Source organism: Trematomus bernacchii, unplaced genomic scaffold (assembly GCF_902827165.1).
Source record: "Trematomus bernacchii unplaced genomic scaffold, fTreBer1.1, whole genome shotgun sequence".
NCBI classification, from domain to species: domain Eukaryota; kingdom Metazoa; phylum Chordata; class Actinopteri; order Perciformes; family Nototheniidae; genus Trematomus; species Trematomus bernacchii.
Window position 1 is genome coordinate 3,341,415 of NW_022987727.1, and position 21,718 is coordinate 3,363,132.

At 43.0% G+C, this 21,718-nt stretch overlaps 1 protein-coding gene across 2 annotated transcripts in view; it reads right to left on the bottom strand.

Annotated features, from left to right (window-relative positions):
* The window catches only part of dip2ba (disco-interacting protein 2 homolog Ba), a 45,801-nt gene that overhangs the window by 11,226 nt on the left and 12,857 nt on the right, over window positions 1-21,718 (bottom strand). The window contains exons 2-23 of one of the 2 annotated variants that reach the window (XM_034145493.1): window positions 10,551-10,622; window positions 9,126-9,281; window positions 8,843-8,968; window positions 8,079-8,417; window positions 7,854-7,982; window positions 7,411-7,422; window positions 6,904-7,023; window positions 6,150-6,347; window positions 5,799-5,890; window positions 5,611-5,721; window positions 4,845-4,968; window positions 4,439-4,548; window positions 4,112-4,214; window positions 3,936-4,000; window positions 3,764-3,857; window positions 3,204-3,323; window positions 2,977-3,091; window positions 1,938-2,077; window positions 1,693-1,829; window positions 773-853; window positions 556-683; window positions 249-363 (exon numbers count right to left, since the gene is read on the bottom strand). In XM_034145493.1, coding sequence (XP_034001384.1) covers window positions 249-363; window positions 556-683; window positions 773-853; window positions 1,693-1,829; window positions 1,938-2,077; window positions 2,977-3,091; window positions 3,204-3,323; window positions 3,764-3,857; window positions 3,936-4,000; window positions 4,112-4,214; window positions 4,439-4,548; window positions 4,845-4,968; window positions 5,611-5,721; window positions 5,799-5,890; window positions 6,150-6,347; window positions 6,904-7,023; window positions 7,411-7,422; window positions 7,854-7,982; window positions 8,079-8,417; window positions 8,843-8,968; window positions 9,126-9,281; window positions 10,551-10,622 — 2,687 coding nt within the window. The remainder of the gene's footprint in view (window positions 1-248; window positions 364-555; window positions 684-772; window positions 854-1,692; window positions 1,830-1,937; window positions 2,078-2,976; window positions 3,092-3,203; window positions 3,324-3,763; window positions 3,858-3,935; window positions 4,001-4,111; window positions 4,215-4,438; window positions 4,549-4,844; window positions 4,969-5,610; window positions 5,722-5,798; window positions 5,891-6,149; window positions 6,348-6,903; window positions 7,024-7,410; window positions 7,423-7,853; window positions 7,983-8,078; window positions 8,418-8,842; window positions 8,969-9,125; window positions 9,282-10,550; window positions 10,623-21,718) is intronic. The other variant, XM_034145494.1, reaches the window with a different exon arrangement.

A 21,718-nucleotide genomic window follows, 5' to 3' on the forward strand; every position in this document is an offset into this window, starting at 1 on the left:
GCACTACATTGCTATATGCCTGGTGTAAGAGAAAACCAAATGTTTTCCAAACTTTAAAGACTTTGTTCAAACCCTTTTCCTTCCCTCAAAAAGCTGTACTCTAAATGTACCCATCATGACTTTGAAATACACATAACTAAAAGTATAAAAAGAAGAATCTGTCACAGAAAAAAGTTAAATCACATAAATACTATCTGAAAATATAATCTGAAAATATACCCTAGGGGACATGACAGATGTGATTTTACCTGCAGGACTCGACTCATCCACTGGAAGCTGTCTTCCTCACTAGCGTCCGGCCTCTGCTCTGCCACAATCACTATCCTCTCATCATAGAACACGGTCACAGAGAACACAGCGATCCTGCATGAATGACAAAAGAAATGAGCACTCGCACACATGGAGAGGCTGCAGAATATTAAAGAGATTAACCCGTTTGGGGGGTTATACAGGGGCTGTTTAGCAATAAATGATATAGAAATGAGCGTCCATGCACCCTGTAGAAATATAACAAACACACAGCGCACTGGCTCACAGAAGCGGTCAGTGTCTCACCTCCCCCTGTAAACAGTTTTGACCGGCTCCACTGCCAGCGCGGTGGCCACCAGGTCGTCAGCGTTGTGGCGTCGCCCGCTCACCATCAGCAGCCCCTCAAACTTCCCCACAACAAACACCAGACTGCCCTGTGGAGCAAACGGTTTCACTCAGCAAAGAACATTTTCAGTGAAATTATTATAAAGTATTATAGTGAAGTTGGATGTTTCTGCCTTACCGGTCCAACAAATCCAAGCAGACCGGTCCGAGTGAAAGGTATTTCTCCTATGGGTGCTCCGGCTTGGTTGACGGGGATCACCTGCAGATTTACAGAGGAATAATAAGTTGGAGTTCAGTGCATACACACACTAAATCCTCTTCATCGTATGCATTGCAACCCTGTAAATATCCTAGCATTACCCAGAGGAGATGTATGTAATAATGTAAACGCCATTTGAACTTTACATCCTGTGTTAGAATAAAGCTGCTTTTCTTCCGCGTTTTGAAAACGATTCTATTGTGGCGGGCGTGAAATTGGCAGAAAACTGGAGTAATTCTTCTTACTCAGACAGATCTCCTGTTATTTGCTACATGTGTGAAAGGAAACTGCGGACAATGGGCAGAAGTGATTATCCTGGTATTGTGGCAAAGATCATACGAGAAAAACAGTTTACATCTCACACTGGCATTATATTACAAATATATTCCAACATAATTGTGAAAGCAGGTAAATGTATAGTTGAGAGGTGGTTTGTTGCCTTCAAATATTTAAATAAATATAAAACTGGAGAACACACTTAAGGAGTATATGGGAATAAATGCAATGCAACAGTTTCAAGATGACTGTGGCTCCATCTAGTGGATCATATTAACCTGTGATTCTTTCCCATTCATCCATTTCTAAACCAGCTTATTTCACTTATGCTTACAAGCTCATGTGCAGGGTGGAGCTCATGCTATCACACACTCAACAAGAGGAAGGGGACACCCCGTACAAGTAGCCAGGAAGTTAACTCAAGTGTTAACATTACTTTTTAAAGAGGTTATTTCTTGTCTCAGGCCAAAGGTTTATTTATAAGCCACAGCACGTCACTGGACCAGATGTGGAATGAGTCATTTAGGCAGTGTTTCAAACACTCATTTTAAACTTTGACGGACCTCGAATGTGTTCTTGGTGACCCCAGGCAGACCGTAGTACATGGTGCCTCCGGCCCGAGAGTTGATCACGATTTCTCCTATTTCATCTGTCTTGCACAGCTGAGGAGGCCCGTCCGGTTTCACAATGCACATCAGAGCTGAAACACACACACAAGTCACAAGATTACGTATGTTTACCTGAAAGATAAAGGAATAAGTAAGTGGCGCAGCTGCAGAGCCAATTAAAACCAACTCTAGTGGCTAACCTCCAGGCATGATGTGTCCCACATCCTGCACAGTGAGAGCCGAGTTCTTGTCCTCTGTGTTCACTCTGATCACCCCGTGGCTCAGCCCGCCCATGGACAGGATGGCCCTGGCTGGCAGCGGAGCGCCTCGTGCACCGGGCCTGCAGGGGAGGCACAAAGAGAGGGGACGGTGTGAGGTAATCATAACGGCTCAGACAGCGAGGCAGCAGAAACACATTGTTGAGTTCCGATCAAGCACAAAACAAGCCTCGGTCTCAAGGTGAAGTGGTTTCATTGTTTATCTTGAACTATGCAGAAGTGAGGAATACCACATGCTTGGGTTTGGTTTGAGCTTTAAGTGAATTTACTCCTTGGCCTTCTTCCACCTCAGAAACATATCCAGACCTTCAACCTCCACTGGCTCCCGGTCAAGTCCCACATCACCTACAAACTCCTCCTCGTCACCTACAAGTCCCTCCATGCCCTCTCCCCTCAGTACCTCACAGATCTCCTCCACCCATACATCCCGTCCCCTTCGATCCTCAGACTCCAGCCTGCTCTCCATTCCCCATTCACGCCTCCGCACCTTCGGGGACCGTGCCTTCAGTGTCGATGCCCCCACCCTCTGGAACTCCCTCCCTTCTGAAATCCGCAACGCCCCTTCTCTGAACATCTTCAAATCAACCCTGAAAACTCATCTGTTCAACAAAGCCTTCCAACATTAACTCACTCTTCCCCCCCCTGCAATGTAGCACTTCCATTTCTGCCCCCTGTTTTATGTCTTGTCCTTATATGTTTCTTTGTTAAGCGACCTTGGGTTGATGAAAGGCGTTATATAAATTAAAGTTATTATTATAAAAAAAATAATGTTACAATTCTTGAACTAGACATATTTTAACTAAGAAAAGTGCGTAATTTCAATATAAAACAAACACATTAGAAAATCACTAAATGTGCTTAATTTAAATAAATGTAAGTTCGTGGACAAAAGTAACTGTATTTCTTTGCAGGCAAAACTAGTTAGGCAGTAGCATTGAACTCCCTGTATCAGATGCGTTACCTGCGGATGGCCACCGTCAGGGCCTCAGGAGACGTGGCACATGGACAGATTGCCTCTGGCTTCAGACCATGAGACTGGAACACATTCAGGAAGGCGTCACACGACGACACGGACCCTGGTGACAAATAATGGGATAATAAAATGACCAAAACAGGATAGAAATAGTCAAACATGTTGTTCATAACATAGTAGTTCTACATTACAAAGACACCATGTTTGAGACTCACATGGGTTCGCTCCATCAGCCACAATAAGCATACGTATGGAGGACAGGTTGGTGTCCCTCTGGTCCTTGTGGGCCATCATGGCCCAGTGGAGGTCACGGCATTTCACCAAGGCAATACGTGCTATCAGAGAGGAAGAGGAAGAGGAAGAGGTCATATATGGGGCACTTACAAGCTGTATTTGTTTTATTAATTATGTGCACATTTTGCATTACTGTTTCCATGGCTTTAGCTGCAAGTTTTCCAATTCTATTCAATTTAGTAGTCTTGTAGGTCATCTCCATGATTAGGTGTCTACTTTAACATCGGCCAAGGGGGTCACGTTTTTGTTTATGTCCATTTGTTTATTGGATTTTATATTTTGGAGCGGAACAAAGCAAAGAGCAGATACGCATATTATTCTTTAGTTTCCTGCACAATTGGGGTTTTGACCTTGTTGTAGGTCTGCGCCAGTGCCAGTTTGAAAAAAGAAAATACCCTTTATCGGAACATACAATTACGTAGGCAATATAAGATGTAAACTTTACAAATGTATAATAATATAAAAGAGACATTGGCTGAACCTTTGTGAAGGTGGACCCTCTGCACCCAGGACATGGGACATGCTTTCATGACAGCATATGGCACTGTGATGGTGTGGATTCTGTTCATGACACTCTGAAAAACAAATGCATAGTGTCATTGTAACATTGTGCACAGTACAACAGACCGTGCAACATTTTCACTAAATCTTACCGTTAAGACGCCATGCCACATGCCCATATCCTTCTTACAGTCCAACACATTGACCAGTGTCTCCCCTAAGACAAAAAACACACAGACACACAAGTGAGGATTTGGAAATCACTTGCTAACTTGGTAAAAGATTCACCATTTGTTTATGTTTAGTAAGAGAAGTAACAGTCTCTGACCTTCACAGTAGTTACAGGCCTGCGTCAGAGCCTGACAGTGGGTCAGCATGGAGATCTTGGACACAGCAACTCCCATCACTGTCCCCTCCTTACTTGCTTTGTACTGGAAGAGACATACACACAAACAAAGAGCATTTGAACTTGAACATGAGAAAACTGGCCCTTTATTGTCAGGTTGTCTATTTGTCTCTATTCTTTTTTAAATATAGATAGTTTTTATGTCTGAAAGACCCGTAAAATTGGCAGGTAATATTTGAGTTGCATTTGTGAGGTGATAGCAATGCAACCATATTTGTTTTTTATATCACCAAATTGTTTTGTTGTTACCTCTATGTAGGCAGTGTCGGTGTTGGCAGTGGGGATGTGAGGCTGCCAGTCTTTGGATGGTTTGGTCAGATACTTTGTGTCCGTCACTACCCATTTCATCCTTGGCCATCCTGGTGAACAAAAAATAATAATATATATAAACACAGAATTGTTTTAGCTAACACAAAGCAAAAACAAAGTTTGTACAATTGTAGCCTGACTAAATGAACAGTGTTCACTTTGCAAACTGCTGGTTTTAAGGCCAAAGGTAAACAGACTTAACAAGCAGAGTGATTACAGATATATCCGTTTACACAATATGACCCTACATTTGATATCACATTGTATATTCCTGGGTATAATGGCTCCCAAAAAGACTGATACAGACTGAGGCAGCATTAAAAGTAGTGTATTTGCGCAGACTGACCTTTGAACTGGATGATCTCTCCGTTTGGAGACTTGGGCAGCCCTTTGAGGCACACCTCGCTGGTCAGAGCCAGACTGACCCCACAGCTGCCCAACAGGAAGCCGATCTGCTGGCTGCCTGCGTCCTGTGGACAGAGGGAAGGGTCATGAGTCACACATACTGTGTAATACTGTGACAGTTGAAAAACACACATGTATACTGTAGCTGTCAAAACATTGGTCTAAAAATAAATATGTATTTAAGGTGATATGAGCAATGAGGCATTATATATACCAAGAAGAAACAAATACATGTATCATGAATTGTAGTCTTGTAAAATAAAATAGCTACTCAGTTACAATTGACCTAGTTTTAGTGCCAAACAATCAAGGTAAATAATTATCTTCATCGTCATATTCTGCACTCAAACTTAAATCCCATAGCTTGAAACAATTATCCTGGTATAAAAGCTTTTCTTTATTATGTGCATTTTAAAATACAATGTAACACACCTTTTAAAAATATGGTGTTATAAATTGCTTAGGGATTAAATGCTTGGCCTATGGTGTTATATAAGATACGTGATTGATTAGAAATGGTCTTTATTATGACTTGAAGTAACATTTTATTTTAAATGCAACAACAAATGTTCTGCCTTTTCGTCCTCTGTGTTGATCTACAGGTGTGCATACAGTAGGTTCTGCTCCTTAAGATACTCAATAATAAAATCAGATTTTGTATTTCTCTGTGATAACCAGAGGAATTCACTTGACAGTGATGTTGTTACCTGTCGTGACAGTGGGACCTCAATGGGCACAGGGATGACCTCGGCTAACAGGCAGCCATAGAAAGCCACCCAGAACATACCAGGGTCGCTGTTGGGATAAACCAGGGCCACCTGAGGATCAGAAAAAGGTTATTTTTCCATGTTCCTTTATCGCTTTACAAACTGAGAGGAGACGGGCAGACTCTTACCCGATCTCCAGGTTGTAGGACAGGTTCTGTCTTGGTGCCCAGTTTATTCAGCAGTGTATAGGCCAGCTTCAGACTGCGACTCCATAGTTTTCCTGTGGATAAAAAGAGCAATTTATGGTTTTAGCTTGTCCTGTTTGTTGTTTATTATCTGTGTTGTATAACAGATCAAGGATACCTCAACTCCACAACCCACTGCAGCTCCAGTAGGAAACATACATGTAGGTGTTATTCTGCTCAAGCCAGAAAGTATTGCTCATATGCAAGACATAAATCTCACATTTACATTTAGCAGACACAATGACATACATGTTAACTCTGGGCTATACAGATGTTTCTGTGAGTGCTGCTGACCGTATGTGACAGTGTAGAGCGGTTTGCCGGTGACGTCCAGAGCAGTGAGAGCGGGGCTCTTGGCCTGCGTGGCCCCCCAGCGGGCCAGGGCAGCCTGCAGGGCGGGGGGCCAGTTACTGACGACTCCGAGGGGCTCCCCCTTCACCGGGATGATTTGGCGTCCCTCTGGCTTCGGGGTGTTGGGGTCCGGCTGGGGCACTGGACCAGAGGAGAGCAGAGGCAGGAGATGATTAGGAGAAGCCGACAGCATGTGACATTTATTCCTTAACAGTTTATTAATGTTTTTATATTTATAATAATTGTATAATTGTTTTAGCCAATTCTTTCTCATGTCCATTAATAATGCATAAATGAAGTGCTGCGGGAATCAGTCCTAAAGCACTTCCTCATCTTGAAGTCAGCAGGTTTCTTAGAAAGGTTTAGTCAGATGCCTGAAATATGTTAATAAATACGATGTATAAACTTTACTTAAACCTGTCACATGAAGTCACATGAAGATTAAAACCTTAGTCTTGCAAACTATTCAAAGTCCAACTTAAAAGCTAGAGGAAGTAACACTAGGGGGAATGCTTTTGTATAAGAGTTAAGCACGCAAAATCCAATTACAAGTTGGTATGTTGAATTTGAAAGGGAAGAAGGGGGAAATGCACACACTAATGTGCATATATGAATGAAAAGTGAGGGCTTGTTCCTCGGGTGATTTCAGTTTAACCCATTTGTTTCTGACTAAATGAATGCACACTTGTTATCTCACCTTCTACAATTTCCTCAGAGTCATCGAGGAAGAATTCGCTGAGTGGTGGTCTCTTCGGCCGTTTGAGTGTGTTCAACAGCTGCTGGATCTTAGTGGACACTCTGCTGTTGACAGGCACGCCTGCACAAACACCAAGACAACAGCCACTGTCACAAACACATGAAAACAATCAACCAAAATAACACAAGCACACACCCACACATGCAATTCTATTGTAACACAAATGCTAATGTCATATATCGCACACTCTCACACAGGCAGAACCAATGGCATTAGCACGGCACGCAGTCAGGATCAGAATCAGCAGCAGGAAGGAGTCGAGGGAAATTGGTAGGACACAGATTGGACAATCTTTAGGAAAATCAACTATACACAAGGAGGTTCTCTATGTCGAAGCCTAAGACACGAGACAAACATATAGACAGAGAGAAAGACACCAGGCTGGAAAGCAAGCTGATTTGGCGCTCTTCAGCATCCCACCCTTTCCCCCGATTTCGTTTATATTACCTTTTCTTTTTCCTTTTTTAAATGAAAGTCAAGACAGGGACAGGATTAATGGACCCAAAAGAAAGAACACAGATATCTGGGATTAGCGGCGTTCACCACACAGTGGAATGAGGATATGTTGAAGATGATTCTGGGTGAACATGGCCTGATCGTTTATTGATTTGAAGGCACTCTAATCAGCTTCGTCACTGCAATGCTGTGAACCATAGGGTCAATGCAAAACAGAGAACGTCACTCAACTGCCATGATTAGCACATGCAAATGGTTTGACCTCCCAATCTCAAGATCCATCATCAGATGACAGATATCAAATTCAACACATTTCAGGGAATAGAAAACTACTGTGATATTTTCTATGCAAATGAGAGGAAATGCTAACCCTTGTTAAGACATTCAAACCACATATAGGTATTTATAAACATATTTTTCTTGTGTGAGTCTACCGTCGGCAGTATCCATCATGCTGGAGCGGCTCTGTCCGCGGCTCATGCCTCTGACGGCTGGAGGCAGGTCCACCCTGGACCCTCTCTCCTGGGGAGTGGAGGATGTCACATCTGGGGGGACGCTGTTTTCTAGAGAGACAAAAGGAGGAGGTCATACATGGAAACAACAGCTAGCCGTCACTGCTATGTATCTTGTTGCATTAAAGGTTTATTAATGATGTGTACCTATGCGAGTGTGGGCCAGCACATCGGCCAACACGGAAGCAACAAGTTGGGCTTGGGGTTGGGACAGGGACTGGGGTTGGGACAGGGACTGGGGCTGGGACAGGGACTGGGGCTGCGGCTGGGGCTGCGGCTGGGGCTGCGGCTGGGGCTGGGGCTGGGGCTGGGGCTGGGCCTTGGGCTCTCCATGGGAGAGGGTGGAGGACGCAGACGAGGACGTGGATGAGCTTTGTACGGAGCGGTTGATCCAGTAATCGGGGCTCTGCAGGCTCTGGGCGAGCACTGCACTGAGAGCTGCCTTTCTGCGCAGTGAGCCATCATCCTCTGATGCAGAGGATGTGTCTGATGGAAAGAGAAAATCTTGAATATTTAGATGGTTGTCTTTAAAGTATTTTACCCCAAATGATACAGCTATAATGTGGCTTGACATCTTTCTTCAAAAAGGTGGAGTCAGCTACGGAGAAGCACAGGCTGGGATACAGGCTAAAGCCACGCTAAACACAAAGGATCACCGTGCAAACAAGCGCTAAGCACCATTTCATAAATAATCTCTGTTCATATTAACACGCATAAAAACAAAACACACATTGCTCAAATAAAATATGACATCCTGCACATGAAGGAAGGAGTAGATTGATTCAATGAATTTAACAGCTTAAAATCCCCAGAGTAGTGTCAACACTAGGCATAAACGTTTTAAACGTGTGGATGTAGCCACAGTGTCTTGATCCAGAGACTACTATTCAGTGTGTGGATCTAGTTTTTACCTGGAGGTGTGCAGTTCTCTATGGGAGACTGGACAAAGGCTGAGCGTCTCTTGGTCGGCATGGGTAGCGCCATCTTCTCCTCCTTGTGTTTGGCCAGGGCTGCCTGCACAGCCTCCGTGTGGATGTCTACATAAACAGCCAAGATAACAGAGAGAGAAACGAGTGAAGTATTCAGAATTAGATTAATAAAACATAGAGGGTTGCCACGCTTGTTAGGGCTGGATGGTGCTTAATTATTGTGTCTAATGACTCTTTAAAGTAACTCTGTGTGTATGCTGTGTACCTGATCTGTAGCGGTCGTCCCTGGCCCCTCCACTGCGATGTGCACGGTGGTGTCTGGCGGCTGAAGATGTGGAGGGGCCCGGGGCCTCAGGGCTGGGGCTGGGGTCAGCACTGTGGCCTGGGGTTAGCTGTACATCTGGCAGAGACAGATCCACATCTGCAGGACAGAAGCGGGTAAGGCAAACACATGTAGGGCAACATTAATAAACAACAAACAAACATGAGACTTCTTGCTTTACATAATGCCATTACACTTACATGTAGGCATTAATATTATAGTATGCTCTCTAAATGTAGCCTGACTACAGAGCCTCTGAGCATGAAGTGAATTAGGGACATGTACTTGACTGATGTGACTTGTACTGTTAACGCAGTACATAAAACTAGGCTAGATTCAAGCTAAATATATTTTTAGTAAACTCCTCCCAGAGTCCCGGTGCAGATGATGGTTCAGAGGGATAAGGAGGCCCAATGGGACGAGTGCCGGAGCAAGCGGCGACCTCTGGAGTTTCAAACCAGCTTTGACATTCAGGGCAAGCTGCCCATTACAAAGCAGAACCCTCTAACAACCATGGGAATGTAATTCAAGTACTAAATATAGAAATGATCCATATGAGATTTAGATTCCTGCAGTGCTTTTCAATTCTCTGTGTGCGTAATCACGTCACATGTGTCATGTGGTAGCGCAAGCCCAAACAGGCCAAGGTTAAACTAGGTTGAAAGGAAGTGAAATGTTCCTCTCTTTTTTAAATGAGTTTACAGTGACTCCTCGAGAAGGATTTCTTCATGCCGATGCTAATGTGGTGCAATTCTTCCTGAGGAAACACCACACCCTCATGTGAGTCAGCTGACCGAGAAAAGTGAACAGATCATCTTACCAGCGAGAACAGAGGTGACTGTAGTACAGCGAAACTCTGGTACTCCCCTACTTCTGATAGTAAAGTGACACGGGTTTCAGCAAAGTGTGTTGAAAGGTTAACTCATTCTGTGACTTTATTCTGGAGATTTTCTACAGCTGTGCAGATGTAAGAGAAGTTGTTACTGTATGCTTTGTTATCATTTGTGTAATTCCCATGTTGGCCACTAGAGGGCCACAGAAAGCCAGAAATTCTCTTTGACAACTTGGACAAAGAGAATTACAATCGCACTGTATACTCAGTGAAGCTATATATAAGATATATATATATATGTTTTTCTTGTTACATCCCTGTACAGATGGTGAAGAAGAATCTTTGCGTAGATGAAACATCAAGCATACTTAAGTCAAGATTTGAAGAGATATTTTTGAAGAAATTACTTTTAAGTTTCCCCATGCCAGAAAAATGCTGGAAGAGGAGGTAACAACTCAAGTAAAGAAAGAAAGAAATGGAGAAAGGTAAGAAGTTAAATAAGGAAAAGCAAAGAGCAGAAGAAGAGGTTGTCTTACTTGGCATGTGTTGGATGTAGGAGGCCATCAGCTTGGATTTCTTCTTCTCATATCCCTTCTGTGTGATGTCACCTAGGAGAGAGGACAGCGACACCACACCGTTAGGTTAGTCATAATTACCACACAAACACAGATGAGCCAGATGTAGTACAGACAACACTCCTGTGACACACACACTCTGCTTTAGCTAATACATTTGCAGGGGGTTGAGTCATAATAATAATCCTCTTTAAAACAAATCTACTGAACTCTACATGTCGACGGCTCAGTCCATTTACAACGAGGCAAGGAGATAGCGCCATTGTTTGGCCTTACATTAGCCCCGGCGAATAAACATGATGAGTGTACAAAAGCCTCCTCCAGGCTACGAAACCCAAATATGATTACAGCAACTAGCAGATAACTGAGCGCGGCAGGAACAATGGCAAAACTGAAGGCTATCGGGAAGAACGGATAGTTAGCAGAGCAAAAAGGAAGCCATTTCAGTGGGTTTCACATGGGACTCAACAGTTTATCTCCCCCACCCCCGTCCCCCCTCTTTTTCCCCACTGTACACCCAGCCCTTCCTCATTTGGCCTTGGACTGGCCGGACTCACACACACCGCTAACAAAGTTTGTCGGAGAGCAACAGAGGCAAAGTCCGTTTAACTGGGACCCCCAAAACACACAGGGTGCTTGTGCAGCAAACAAGCATGCAGGGCACACCCTTTACAATTCACTTACATACATACACACTCCCCTTGTACACACAAACAATCCCAGTACTGCAAACTCTCTCAGTTATTCCCCTCTGCCGTGTCCAGTGATAACACCGAATGCTATGTCAAGTGCAATAGTGCCAACAGACTGCTTAGCCTCAATCCCTCCTCCACACTGTGACAACTCGGAAACCCTCGTCCAGCCGGCTGACAGGGGGAGAACATGGAGAAAATCACAGATAACAGGCAGGGTTGTGGGGGGTGAGGTGATAAACACATGGCAGGAGTCACTGGCAGATTTGAGTGGGAACATAGGCCAGAGTGTGTGTGTGTGTGTGTGTGTGTGTGTGTGTGTGTGTGTGTGTGTGTGTGTGTGTGTGTGTGTGTGTGTGTGGTCCCGAGTGTGACTCAGTTTCTGTGTGTCTTTAAGCTTTCACACACTCCGCTGTTTTCCCAGAAGAACCACTGAATCAAGAAGAAAGCTCCCCTAAGGGTTGAGTTTGTAGATTTGTATACTTTTATTCCTGATCCTTTCCCATGCAGGGAAGTGAGGTTTCACAACACTGAGAAATCAAAAGGAACATGGGGAGAGAAAGAGGGAGTGCAGGGACAGAGAACAGCAGAACAAAGTCGGAGTTTAAGAGGGAGTGAGTGTGTGATTGAGTGTGGAGTGCTTTGTCATTCTCTGCGGCGTAAGAAAGATTTGAATGGGGGGGGGGGGGGGGACAGCAGTGACTTCATGCCTGGGTACACACACTGGCCTGAAATGGACTTGTGATGAAAGACAGAGCAGTAATGCGTTACAGTCGACTTTCTTTGTTTCTCTTTTTGTTCGGCACGATACCAGTGATGAATATAACTAAGTATATTTACTTTACTTGAGTATTTTATGCATCAATATACTTCTACGCGACACGATTTTGTAAGCCAATTTTGTCCTTTTTGCTTCAATACATTTATCTTCCAATTTAAGGTATAAGTTACTTTGCAGATTCAAAATATAAATCAAAAACTAATCATTTATGATGTTACTTCATAATACAAGTCAAGCAACCCAGCAGTATGTAAGTAATTGTAATTAGCCCCACTTTAACCAGCTGCAAAATTAAATTGGTAAACACATGAATTCATCATTATCTCGAAATGAGCCGTTTACATAATGATGTGGCCTACACTTTTGGAAATGTAAATATATTTTCATGCTTAAAATGTTGCACTTTTAATTGGGATTGATTAAAGATTTTGAGTGCCGGACTTTTACTTGTCACAGAGTATTTCTACACTTTTTGTATGGTCACTTTGTCTTAAGCGAAATATCTGAGTGCTTCTTCCACGTCTGGACGCTACAGGCTTGTTAATGTGGAGATAAACACTCAGACAGACATGCAAGCGCAGCAATCGGCAGCAAATTGATTGTCGTGGACTGGAACGTCATTGTTGTTGGAGACTGGGTTCTGTCCAGCCCAGTGCTGGTGTCCAAGTGGTGCCCGCAGGGAGGAAGGGAGGCATGGAAAGATGGAGGGTCATTAACACAGACAGAGCAGAGTCTGTATTAGGGTGAAGGCATAACAACGGGCGAAGACTGGCACGACCACAGCGGCTCTGTGGCTGTCAGTGGGTAGAGACAGCGAGGGTCTGCACTGAAAGAGAGCAGCTGCTTTAAGACAGAGGGAAAGCTGTGTGTTTTGAGAGCAAGAATGTGGTGTTTTGAGTGCGAGCATGAGCAAAACAGTACAGTGACTGTGTGCGTGTGCGTGTGTGTGTGTGTGTGTGTGTGTGTGCGTGTAATCTGAGGTCAGGGGACAGGATATGAGCGTTACCCCACCCTGTGTGCGCTGCCAAAAAATCGTCTCCATGTGCTGTCTAGAGAAAGAGGAATGTGCTGATTGGAGAACACGGTGCTAACGGCAAGGGCCAACTGGCCAGGAGAGCGAGCCCATTGGCCAAAAGCTCCCCTGAGGTGCAGGAAGTGAATGTATTGGTGTGTGTACACAGCTGGTGCAGGTTAAGGGGTGCTACAGTACACAGAGGAACGAATGCTGACAGGAGCAGAGCTGTATCACAGGCCTTCTCTGTGAGATGTGTGTCAGTGTGTCAAACCAGGATGTGTGTATTTGTCCATGCATATCATTGACATATTCATCATAGTTACAGTAGAGACAGGTTTTCATGCTGTGTAGAGAGATGAACCTCCAGAATTTGGAAAGGCGAGAAAACAAAACACCTTGCAAAAATATTACACATTCAACCACAAATCCCTGAGATGCTGATTCACACGGGACTAAAATAATCAAATAATTCCTGTGTCAGTGAAATATGGTAGGTAATTTAGGTACTGGGCCATGTGCATAGGATTAAGATCAGAGACGTGGTTAGTGCTAATAGGGCTTTAGACTTATGAATCCAGTGACTGAGGTCATCTTTAAGCGACTGTCATAATCCTCCCTCCTGTCATCTAGGGGTTTTACAGTTCGTCTGTGTGCAAACAGGCCAATGCTGAAGAGCTCATTCAAGTGAAGTTGACAGTGACCTGTTGACTTTTCCTTTAAACTGCTGCTGTTGACCTCTGACCTCAGGTCGAGTCAGACGGAGGGCTGATCCTCTCACAGCTGACACACAGGGTCACAGAGGGGATATACACACACATAAACAGCATTCCCAGTTAAACCAATAATAACAGCGAGCCACGTTCTGACGTAAAGGGATTTTACTGTAGAAGTTGTGCATCCCGGCATTAGTGAACCACTTTAGTTTGTAATCTGCACTGGCACATAAGAGCCTTTTGTGTTTGTGCAACAGTGTGCACTGCATTATGGTTAAAGCCATCACATATATATAATAATGTTTCTTCAAATGACAAACTCTGGTTCGAATGTAAGATTAATTACAGCTATCCACGTCATGGTGTGATTTAAGTTTATATGCAGCTTGATGTTTGTTCCAAAAAGAGCAAACTTTGCCTTTGAAAGATTAATTTTCCAGATTTACGGAGATCGAGTAAACCGGTGCTGATTGATCTGTAGCATTAGTCGTGCATTACACTCACAATTGTGGCTTATGTGAAATGAATCCAAGAAAGATATGAGCAGACCAGATGCAGGAGTACTTAAAGGGCACTTAATATCTTGATAGTCCTTTCCATGGGTTCTTTCCAAGCTGCTGATATGTTGAATCATCTGATTGACTGACTGCATCTGAATCACTTGAAATGTGTTTTTCAGGGTCATTATTAACAATAGACTTAATAATTGGCCTCCTCAAACAAACGTTAAGAGTAGCACTAATGCCACATCAATGGTGAATAAATGATGAGTAATAAACACCGCGCAGTCAGAGAGCGCTGGGAATGCAATGCTAAGGGTGTGATTATAAGCACATGCTGTGTGGGGGGGGGGGACAATACAATGAACTCAGATAAACTGGGACAAATCCTCACCTGAAGCACCTTAAGCATTATGCAAGACTGCAGGTCATTCAACGGGTAACGTTATTATGAGAGTTAGAAAGAGTTAAAGGATTTCCTGTTGGTGTTGGTTATCTGAACAAAAGCCGTTTAATTCAAGCTGCCACTATCGACAAACAGCCCTTTGCTTAGCCGTCTACATGAAACTCCAGCAACAAAGCCGGTGTGCTCTGCGGCAATTCCTTCATCAGAGAACCACCTGCTGCTGCTACTTTTACACAGCGACGCACCTTTTACTTAACTGATATTACTTGGCTAGTGGAAACAATTTTCAATTTACAAAATGCTCCTCTTCCTGAAAGGCCCAGTGAAGCTCTTTTAGTGCCAACGTTTTCCATCTGTTTTGTGGTCAGATCACTTCTCCTTAATGAAAAACCCTCTGGCAGTTTGACAAAGTAGGAATGAAAGTGCCTTCAGTTGTATTTGAAGCTTAGAGAAAGCATCCTGGGTAATAGATGAATATGGCAGTATGAAAACATGTTTCTGCCAGCTACCCAGATGATGAAAACAGTCGGGGCTAATGGTTCCTCTGATGAACCTTGTTTATAGTCTACAAGCCAGGAGTATAGAAAAAGGAATTTAAGGTCAAGGCGTTGTCCATTGCAGTTCTCTCCGAAAAGGCAGGTGGCGTACAAAGAAAACATTTTGTGAAGAAGTAAGAAGTCAATTAGTGCTACCGCCATGTTTACATTATATATAAGGCACATTTTTGTAATGAAATGAAGGTTGAAAGGTTGAATACCCAGTTAACAATTTGATTCGGCTGACAACATTTTTACTTAAATGTAGATTTTAAGATCGCCGCTTTCTGAAGCATTAAAAAACTAATTGGCAGTCTTTTCCTGAGACGTATTAAATAGTGAAAGTTCATTTCACTTCTAAATTCAAGTCCTTTGCTTTCAGCAGTAAGTTATTGTGGCAGTCATTTCTGAAAAGTGAGCTGAGTAAACCTTGTTCCTAATCTTCAGCGGTGCGTCACCAAGCGCCTCAAAAGCTTGCAGGGCCTTGCTCTTTACACACAATACGTTATGACATCACTTTTGCCTTGCGCACCCTCGCGCCGGGGACACTGCGGCGAGTACTAACCACGCTTTAGTCAGAATGATGAGCTAATAGTGGAAGCGAGCAGCCAGAAGAATCGGGCTGTGGTCGACATACACAGGAACAATCAGATTCAAGTCAGTACAGTGCAGAGGTATGACACTTGTGTTAGGTCCATGTGATGGGGGTTGGCGCGTCATGGCTAGAAACAGCGACGTGCAGTCAGGGGAGGCAGAGCCTCACCTGTCATACTCCAATGTAACAGAAAAACAACTAAATAGTAATAATAATAAAATGTCTCCACTGATCTGTGTTGCAAGTGTGATTTCTGTATGATTCCAATCGCTTTTTATAGTCAAAATCAGCAAATGGCCGAGCTCCGCTACAACTACATGGGAGCGATGAGGATTGAGGCAGGGACGAGCTCTGCCTCACGTAAGCCCACAGTAACTGGCTGGAGCGCGGGCACTTATTTTGTGAGCGCGCTCAAGCCAGGCTCATTTGCTTACTGTGGGGTGAGGTGAGGCACAGATGAGCTCTGCCTCACCTCAGAATGCGTCACCCCACAGAAACTGGCTGGAAAGCGGGCCCTAAGCGCATGCCTGTTCCCATCTCACTGTAGGTCACCAATGTAATGTATGTAGATCCCTTTATTACATTTATCCTCGCCATCCATAGTCTCTAAATAACTTATTTCACGTGTGATATTTAGGCTCGTTGGTCTCATCGTACAACGGCAATGAAAAAAGCACCAGGAGAGGCAGCCATAACCTCTGCCGCACTGAAGGGGGCGCACGTGAGCCCACAGGTTCTTGTTGCTACTGTTATTCTACACAGAGACGGTAGACGCAAACAACAAACTAGACTTTTGTTTTGAAATTAGAGGGAGATAAGGAGGACTTTTACAAAAAAGTAATAGAGATTGTTGTCCAGAAGGATAGCATGGACTTCATCTTCAAGTCAAGGTAAGACCACAATTGTAATGAACATGGGATCTTACTAAGAAAGAACAATCCAATATTTAGATTTTGGGTATCCTTTTGTTGAACGGTCTGTTTAAAATGAATCGAAGCATCAGACTAAAAAAGCTTTGGAAAATAACCGAATATTTCGATTAAGGTCAAAATATAATATTTGTAAATCTGACTCTGAAAAGAGTCAGTGCCTCACCAGCCATGAACCTCACCGCACGTCACTGGCTAGAAATCAGCTGATTAACCTCCGAACCAACCCATCCACGCGCAGCACTAAGATCGTGTATGGACAAAAGACATTGAGTCACTTCTCTATGGAGGATGTTGCAGCAACAGTGATATCCTCATTAAATATGGTGTGTGTCGTTTTTCTGTTGATGCTGTAAACACATCAATACTTTTTGTACAGGCCACTGCCACCCCCTCACACACACACACACACGTATTTATCCCCCCCACTGTTAGAGCTCTGTAATTACTGTGGGCAGATTAGCCTGGTGACATCCAGCTCTGGGAGGAAGCAACATGTAGGTTTCTTTCACCCACAATTTCCTCTTGCCTCACAGTATCAGTTCCTCTCTGCATGCACACACAGGTTGCTGACAAACATATGACTGTTTAGAAACACACACGCGGCAATGAGGTAAACTAGCTATATTACACCGAATGTGGTGAATAAAACCTTCCTTTTACACTGTGAGAGTTATCCAGCGTCAACATTTTTGGCTCTACCCTAATCTGTAATCTGAGATTACATCTAACCGAACAGATTACATAGCTCTGTCTGGACATTTTTGTGGACCTGTTAAAAGGATAGATGAAAAAAAAATTCCAAATCTGTAGGTGAGGTCATTTTTGGGCTCAAAGCGATACTGGTTTGATCTGCACAGAGACGTCTTTGTTTATCAGTGGTTTGTTTTAGACCCCATTTACACATGAACGAAACGGGTTGTATCCGCATAGTTTCTCTTGCGTATAGCCCTTTCATTCACACGAGGCCGTAACAAAACGATAGAAACGGACCCCGCAAACGATAACGGGTCCCAAGGTGGATAGATCTGCAAACGGAACGCTCTGGGGGGTCAAACGGCTCCGTGTGATCGCCTCTATACGATCATTTCCCGATAGATGAAGCCCCGCCTGTCCCCACCTCTGCTGCTCACTGCTGTAGCATGGTCAGTAGCTACTGTCAGTATACTGCTAGTGCTACTGCTACTGACCATGCTACAAATGTTAGTGCAAAATCTACAGCTCCTCTACCACAACCATCAGCAACAAGTGGACATGGAGAATTACATGAACTACTACAACCATGGCAACCATGCTCCGGGGTCTTCTTCGCTGCTTTTGGTGTATTTTGTGGCGGCAGCAGCGCCACTTACAGGCCTGGCATATGTACTACAGCGTTTCCAGCGGGTCGAGCGTTCTCGTGTGAACAGACACGTTAAATGAATCGAATGCGTGTGAACGGAAGACTTTTTTGAAAACGCATACGGTGCGTAAACGCAAACGTTCCCGTGTAAAGGCAGCCTTAAAAGGGAGGCAAACATGCAACACTGTTATAACTCAAGCTCACGAGAAATAGAAAACAAAAGAAAGCTAGGCTCCCATAGGGTCTTGGTGAGCAGATGACAGCGAGGACGGTGACATACAGAGCACAACCACAAACAGAAATACTCACACAAACAGCCACAGTATTGCACATTTACATGTAAATACAGACATAAACACAGGGGCTGAGAGAGGAACTAACGTCACCCACAGGATCTTATTTATAGAGCAGAAACACAAAAACAACAGGCGGATTGTGTCGAGAACATGGGTAAATAGCACTCCGCAGGAAATGCAAATGAATGAGCCTGACACTAAGACCATTTATTGGCACCTGGTCGTTAGTTAAAGGAGATGTAAGAAGCTTATTTGCATAGCTCATGCTCTATAACCAAAGCAGTTAGGCAAGAAGAAAGGTAGTAAATTGACAGTCTGGATTTTCATTCCCATACATGACTCGTATTTTCATTTTAATATTCAAGCTGAAACATTTAAGTCATTTAAATATTAGTCAAGACACGGAAAAATAAATGGCAACGATTCTGATCATCATTTAGATTATTTAAATATGCTGCTTATCAATGTCCAGCGGTTCCCAACCTTTTTCAACTCAGGGCCCACTTAAGAATCAAAAACTGTTTTGCGGCCCACATTCAACCATAAACAATACGGAGGCTAAATAAAGTTCTGATTGGTCAATTCAGAACATGTGACGCGTTGTAAATCCAGTAGAACAGACCGCTGTCAAGGACTGTAATGACCGTTGCTAAGGAGGATCAAGAAAGAGAAAGGAAAAGAGGTTAAAATAAAATCTTAATAATGAAAATGTTTCCACACATCATAATGTTTTAAAAATTATTTGGCAGCAAATATTGAATTTACATTTACACCCTTTAATATTTCATTTGGGCTTTTAGATGAAGACCGCACACAGTTAATAAATACAACTATTCTTCTGGCTAAAATACATATTTTTAAAAGTAAATCAAGGAGTAATCTTAATTTACTGTAAGGTGTTTGAAGAGTAGATTAAAAATAAGACAAGTGCCATCAGTTTGAGGCTTGATTGAATAACATTAATTAAAAAATAAATCATACTATCAAAATACTACAACGAATGAAAATAAGCTTGAGATAATTGAAACTGTGGTTTAAATAAGTTCTAATAGGCTATTGTTGTTTTTAGATTTAGAAACAAACCTTTTTTTTCTTCTTTTTTTCTGGCGTTGCTAATGACGACCATACTACCCGCGAACGAATAGCGAACGTTGCAAGCAAGCTAAAGAAAGAAGAAAGCTGAATGATGCTGTGAGAGAGGTACAGAGGAGAATATTACCAGCGAAAGTCAACAAGTGAATGAGGAGGAGGACAGTCATCAACCGAGCACAAGCGCAGGCTCCGCCAGCAACGCAAAAGTGATATGCACAGCCACAACGCTGTGATGGAGGAGAGAAGTGACTCAGGAAGAAGGCATTTGCGCAAAGAATGGAGAGAAGGCTGTGACCGAGGTCAAAAGCTGAAAAAGCACACACTTGTCCTTAATTGTTATCTTTTTTCTTTTCTTTTTTACTTTGCCACCACAGAAATGGCAATAGCAAACATCAGCAGACTGAAGATTAGCTATTAGCCCTTAGGCTCATCTGCTCCTGGAGGCTTTCATTATTATTGTGGAACTGAATTCCCAATAGGACATTCACACTTTGGTATTTGGTACATGTATGAACAGTTGTCATTTGTTGTGTGAGAATAAGTTATTATTTTGTTATTTTGAGTGAGTGAGTGAGTGAGTGAGTGAGTGAGTGAGTGAGTGAGTGAGTGAGTGAGTGAGTGAGTGAGTGAGTGAGTGAGTGAGTAGTGAGAGAGAGAAAGAGAGTGAGAAAGAGAGTGAGAGAGAGAGACTGCCCTTTGTACATGTAGCTGTGGCTGACAATAAATAATGTTATTATGAATAAATGTGCCTCCGAGTCCTGCATGAACTGTGCATAGACTGTATTTTAACATTGGTCATATGGTGGTACTTGGAGAGACAACTATTTTCTCAGGTGGTACTTGGTGTAAAAAGGTTGAGAACCACTGTCCTAGAGGGTCTTGAGTCGTATTCAAGCAAGCATCGAGATAAAGTCAACTTCAGGAAATTACAATTTGATTTTTTTACATGTTATAGACCAAACAATTATGGATTATTTTATTCAATATTAGAGATAATAATAACAATCCAATTAATTAAAAAAGAAAATGTAGGTAAATTGTCTCCTTACAGTATCAAAAAAAATACAGAGAATCTATAGACTTATCTTAACTTAACGAAGTCATTAATTCCTTGCGGAACATATTAGGACTGGTCTGTTTTAGGTTGGTTAAGGTTGAACAACAATCCCCAGAGAACTGAATAAGCATTCACACCCTTAGGACTATGGGAAATTCTGCGGGTACTTTTTTCTCAGTGTCAGCATCTGAATCATAATTAGTTGAAATGAGCTACTGCTCATTCGCTGGGTTTTTGGTTCACGTCTGGGAAAAGATTGTAATATTTTTACAAAGGCCTCTTAACTCCAGGACCAATGTTTTCCACTCCAAAAGAAGCAGGCCTACGATCCCTGTGGGACGCGTGGGCCATGTGGGGCTTTCCGGCAGACGGGGGGGGGATGAAGTGATCACTGGATGGACGAGGAAATCTGCCGGCCAGCTGAGAAAAAAAAGGGGGGGGGGGGGGGGGGGGGGGGTGTCATCTGAATGCATCTCTCCCGACAGAATCTCCATTGAGACAGAGATACGTTTTGTGCTTGGTTGTTAAAGTGTGGAGCCAGCAGGTGTTGACAGTTAACTGAACTGTAGATCATGACTGAGCAGAGCTGAGTAAAGTAAGGTTAGTTATCCTTCATCACTTTAATAGTTCTTTAATAGTGGAAAAATGTACGCAAAACCAGACACATAAGGTTTTTCGATTATTCCAGTCACAAAATTAAAGTGCTTGATTAAGCTAGTAAGGAGTATGTTTAATTCAAATGTTAAAGCTAAAAGATTATAGATTCAAAGGGGGCACTATGAATATTAGGGATCAGGAGGTTATCAAAAAGAAGTACCTGTCATTTTTCTGAAGAATACCTGATAAAGAAGAGGCAGTGACGGTCCCGGTTGATTCCACATTACCATTCAGTCGCACAGTACTTCAGGAAAGAGACAACTAGTTTTTCTCTTTCTTATCAGAAACTATGACATATGCTGATATCAGAAAGAAGGTTGTTTGTGGTATTTAATCATTAGTAGTATAACGATGAGTAATGATTTGGCATTCTGAATCATGTCTGTTTCTTCTCTAGGTTCAGCTCCTTTTGAGGCATATTCTTGTAGAAAAACTCAATAATTCAAAAGAGAAGAATAAGCACACTGAGATACGCGTGTTAGCAGAGATCGGTACATATCTATTTTTGTCTTACGGCG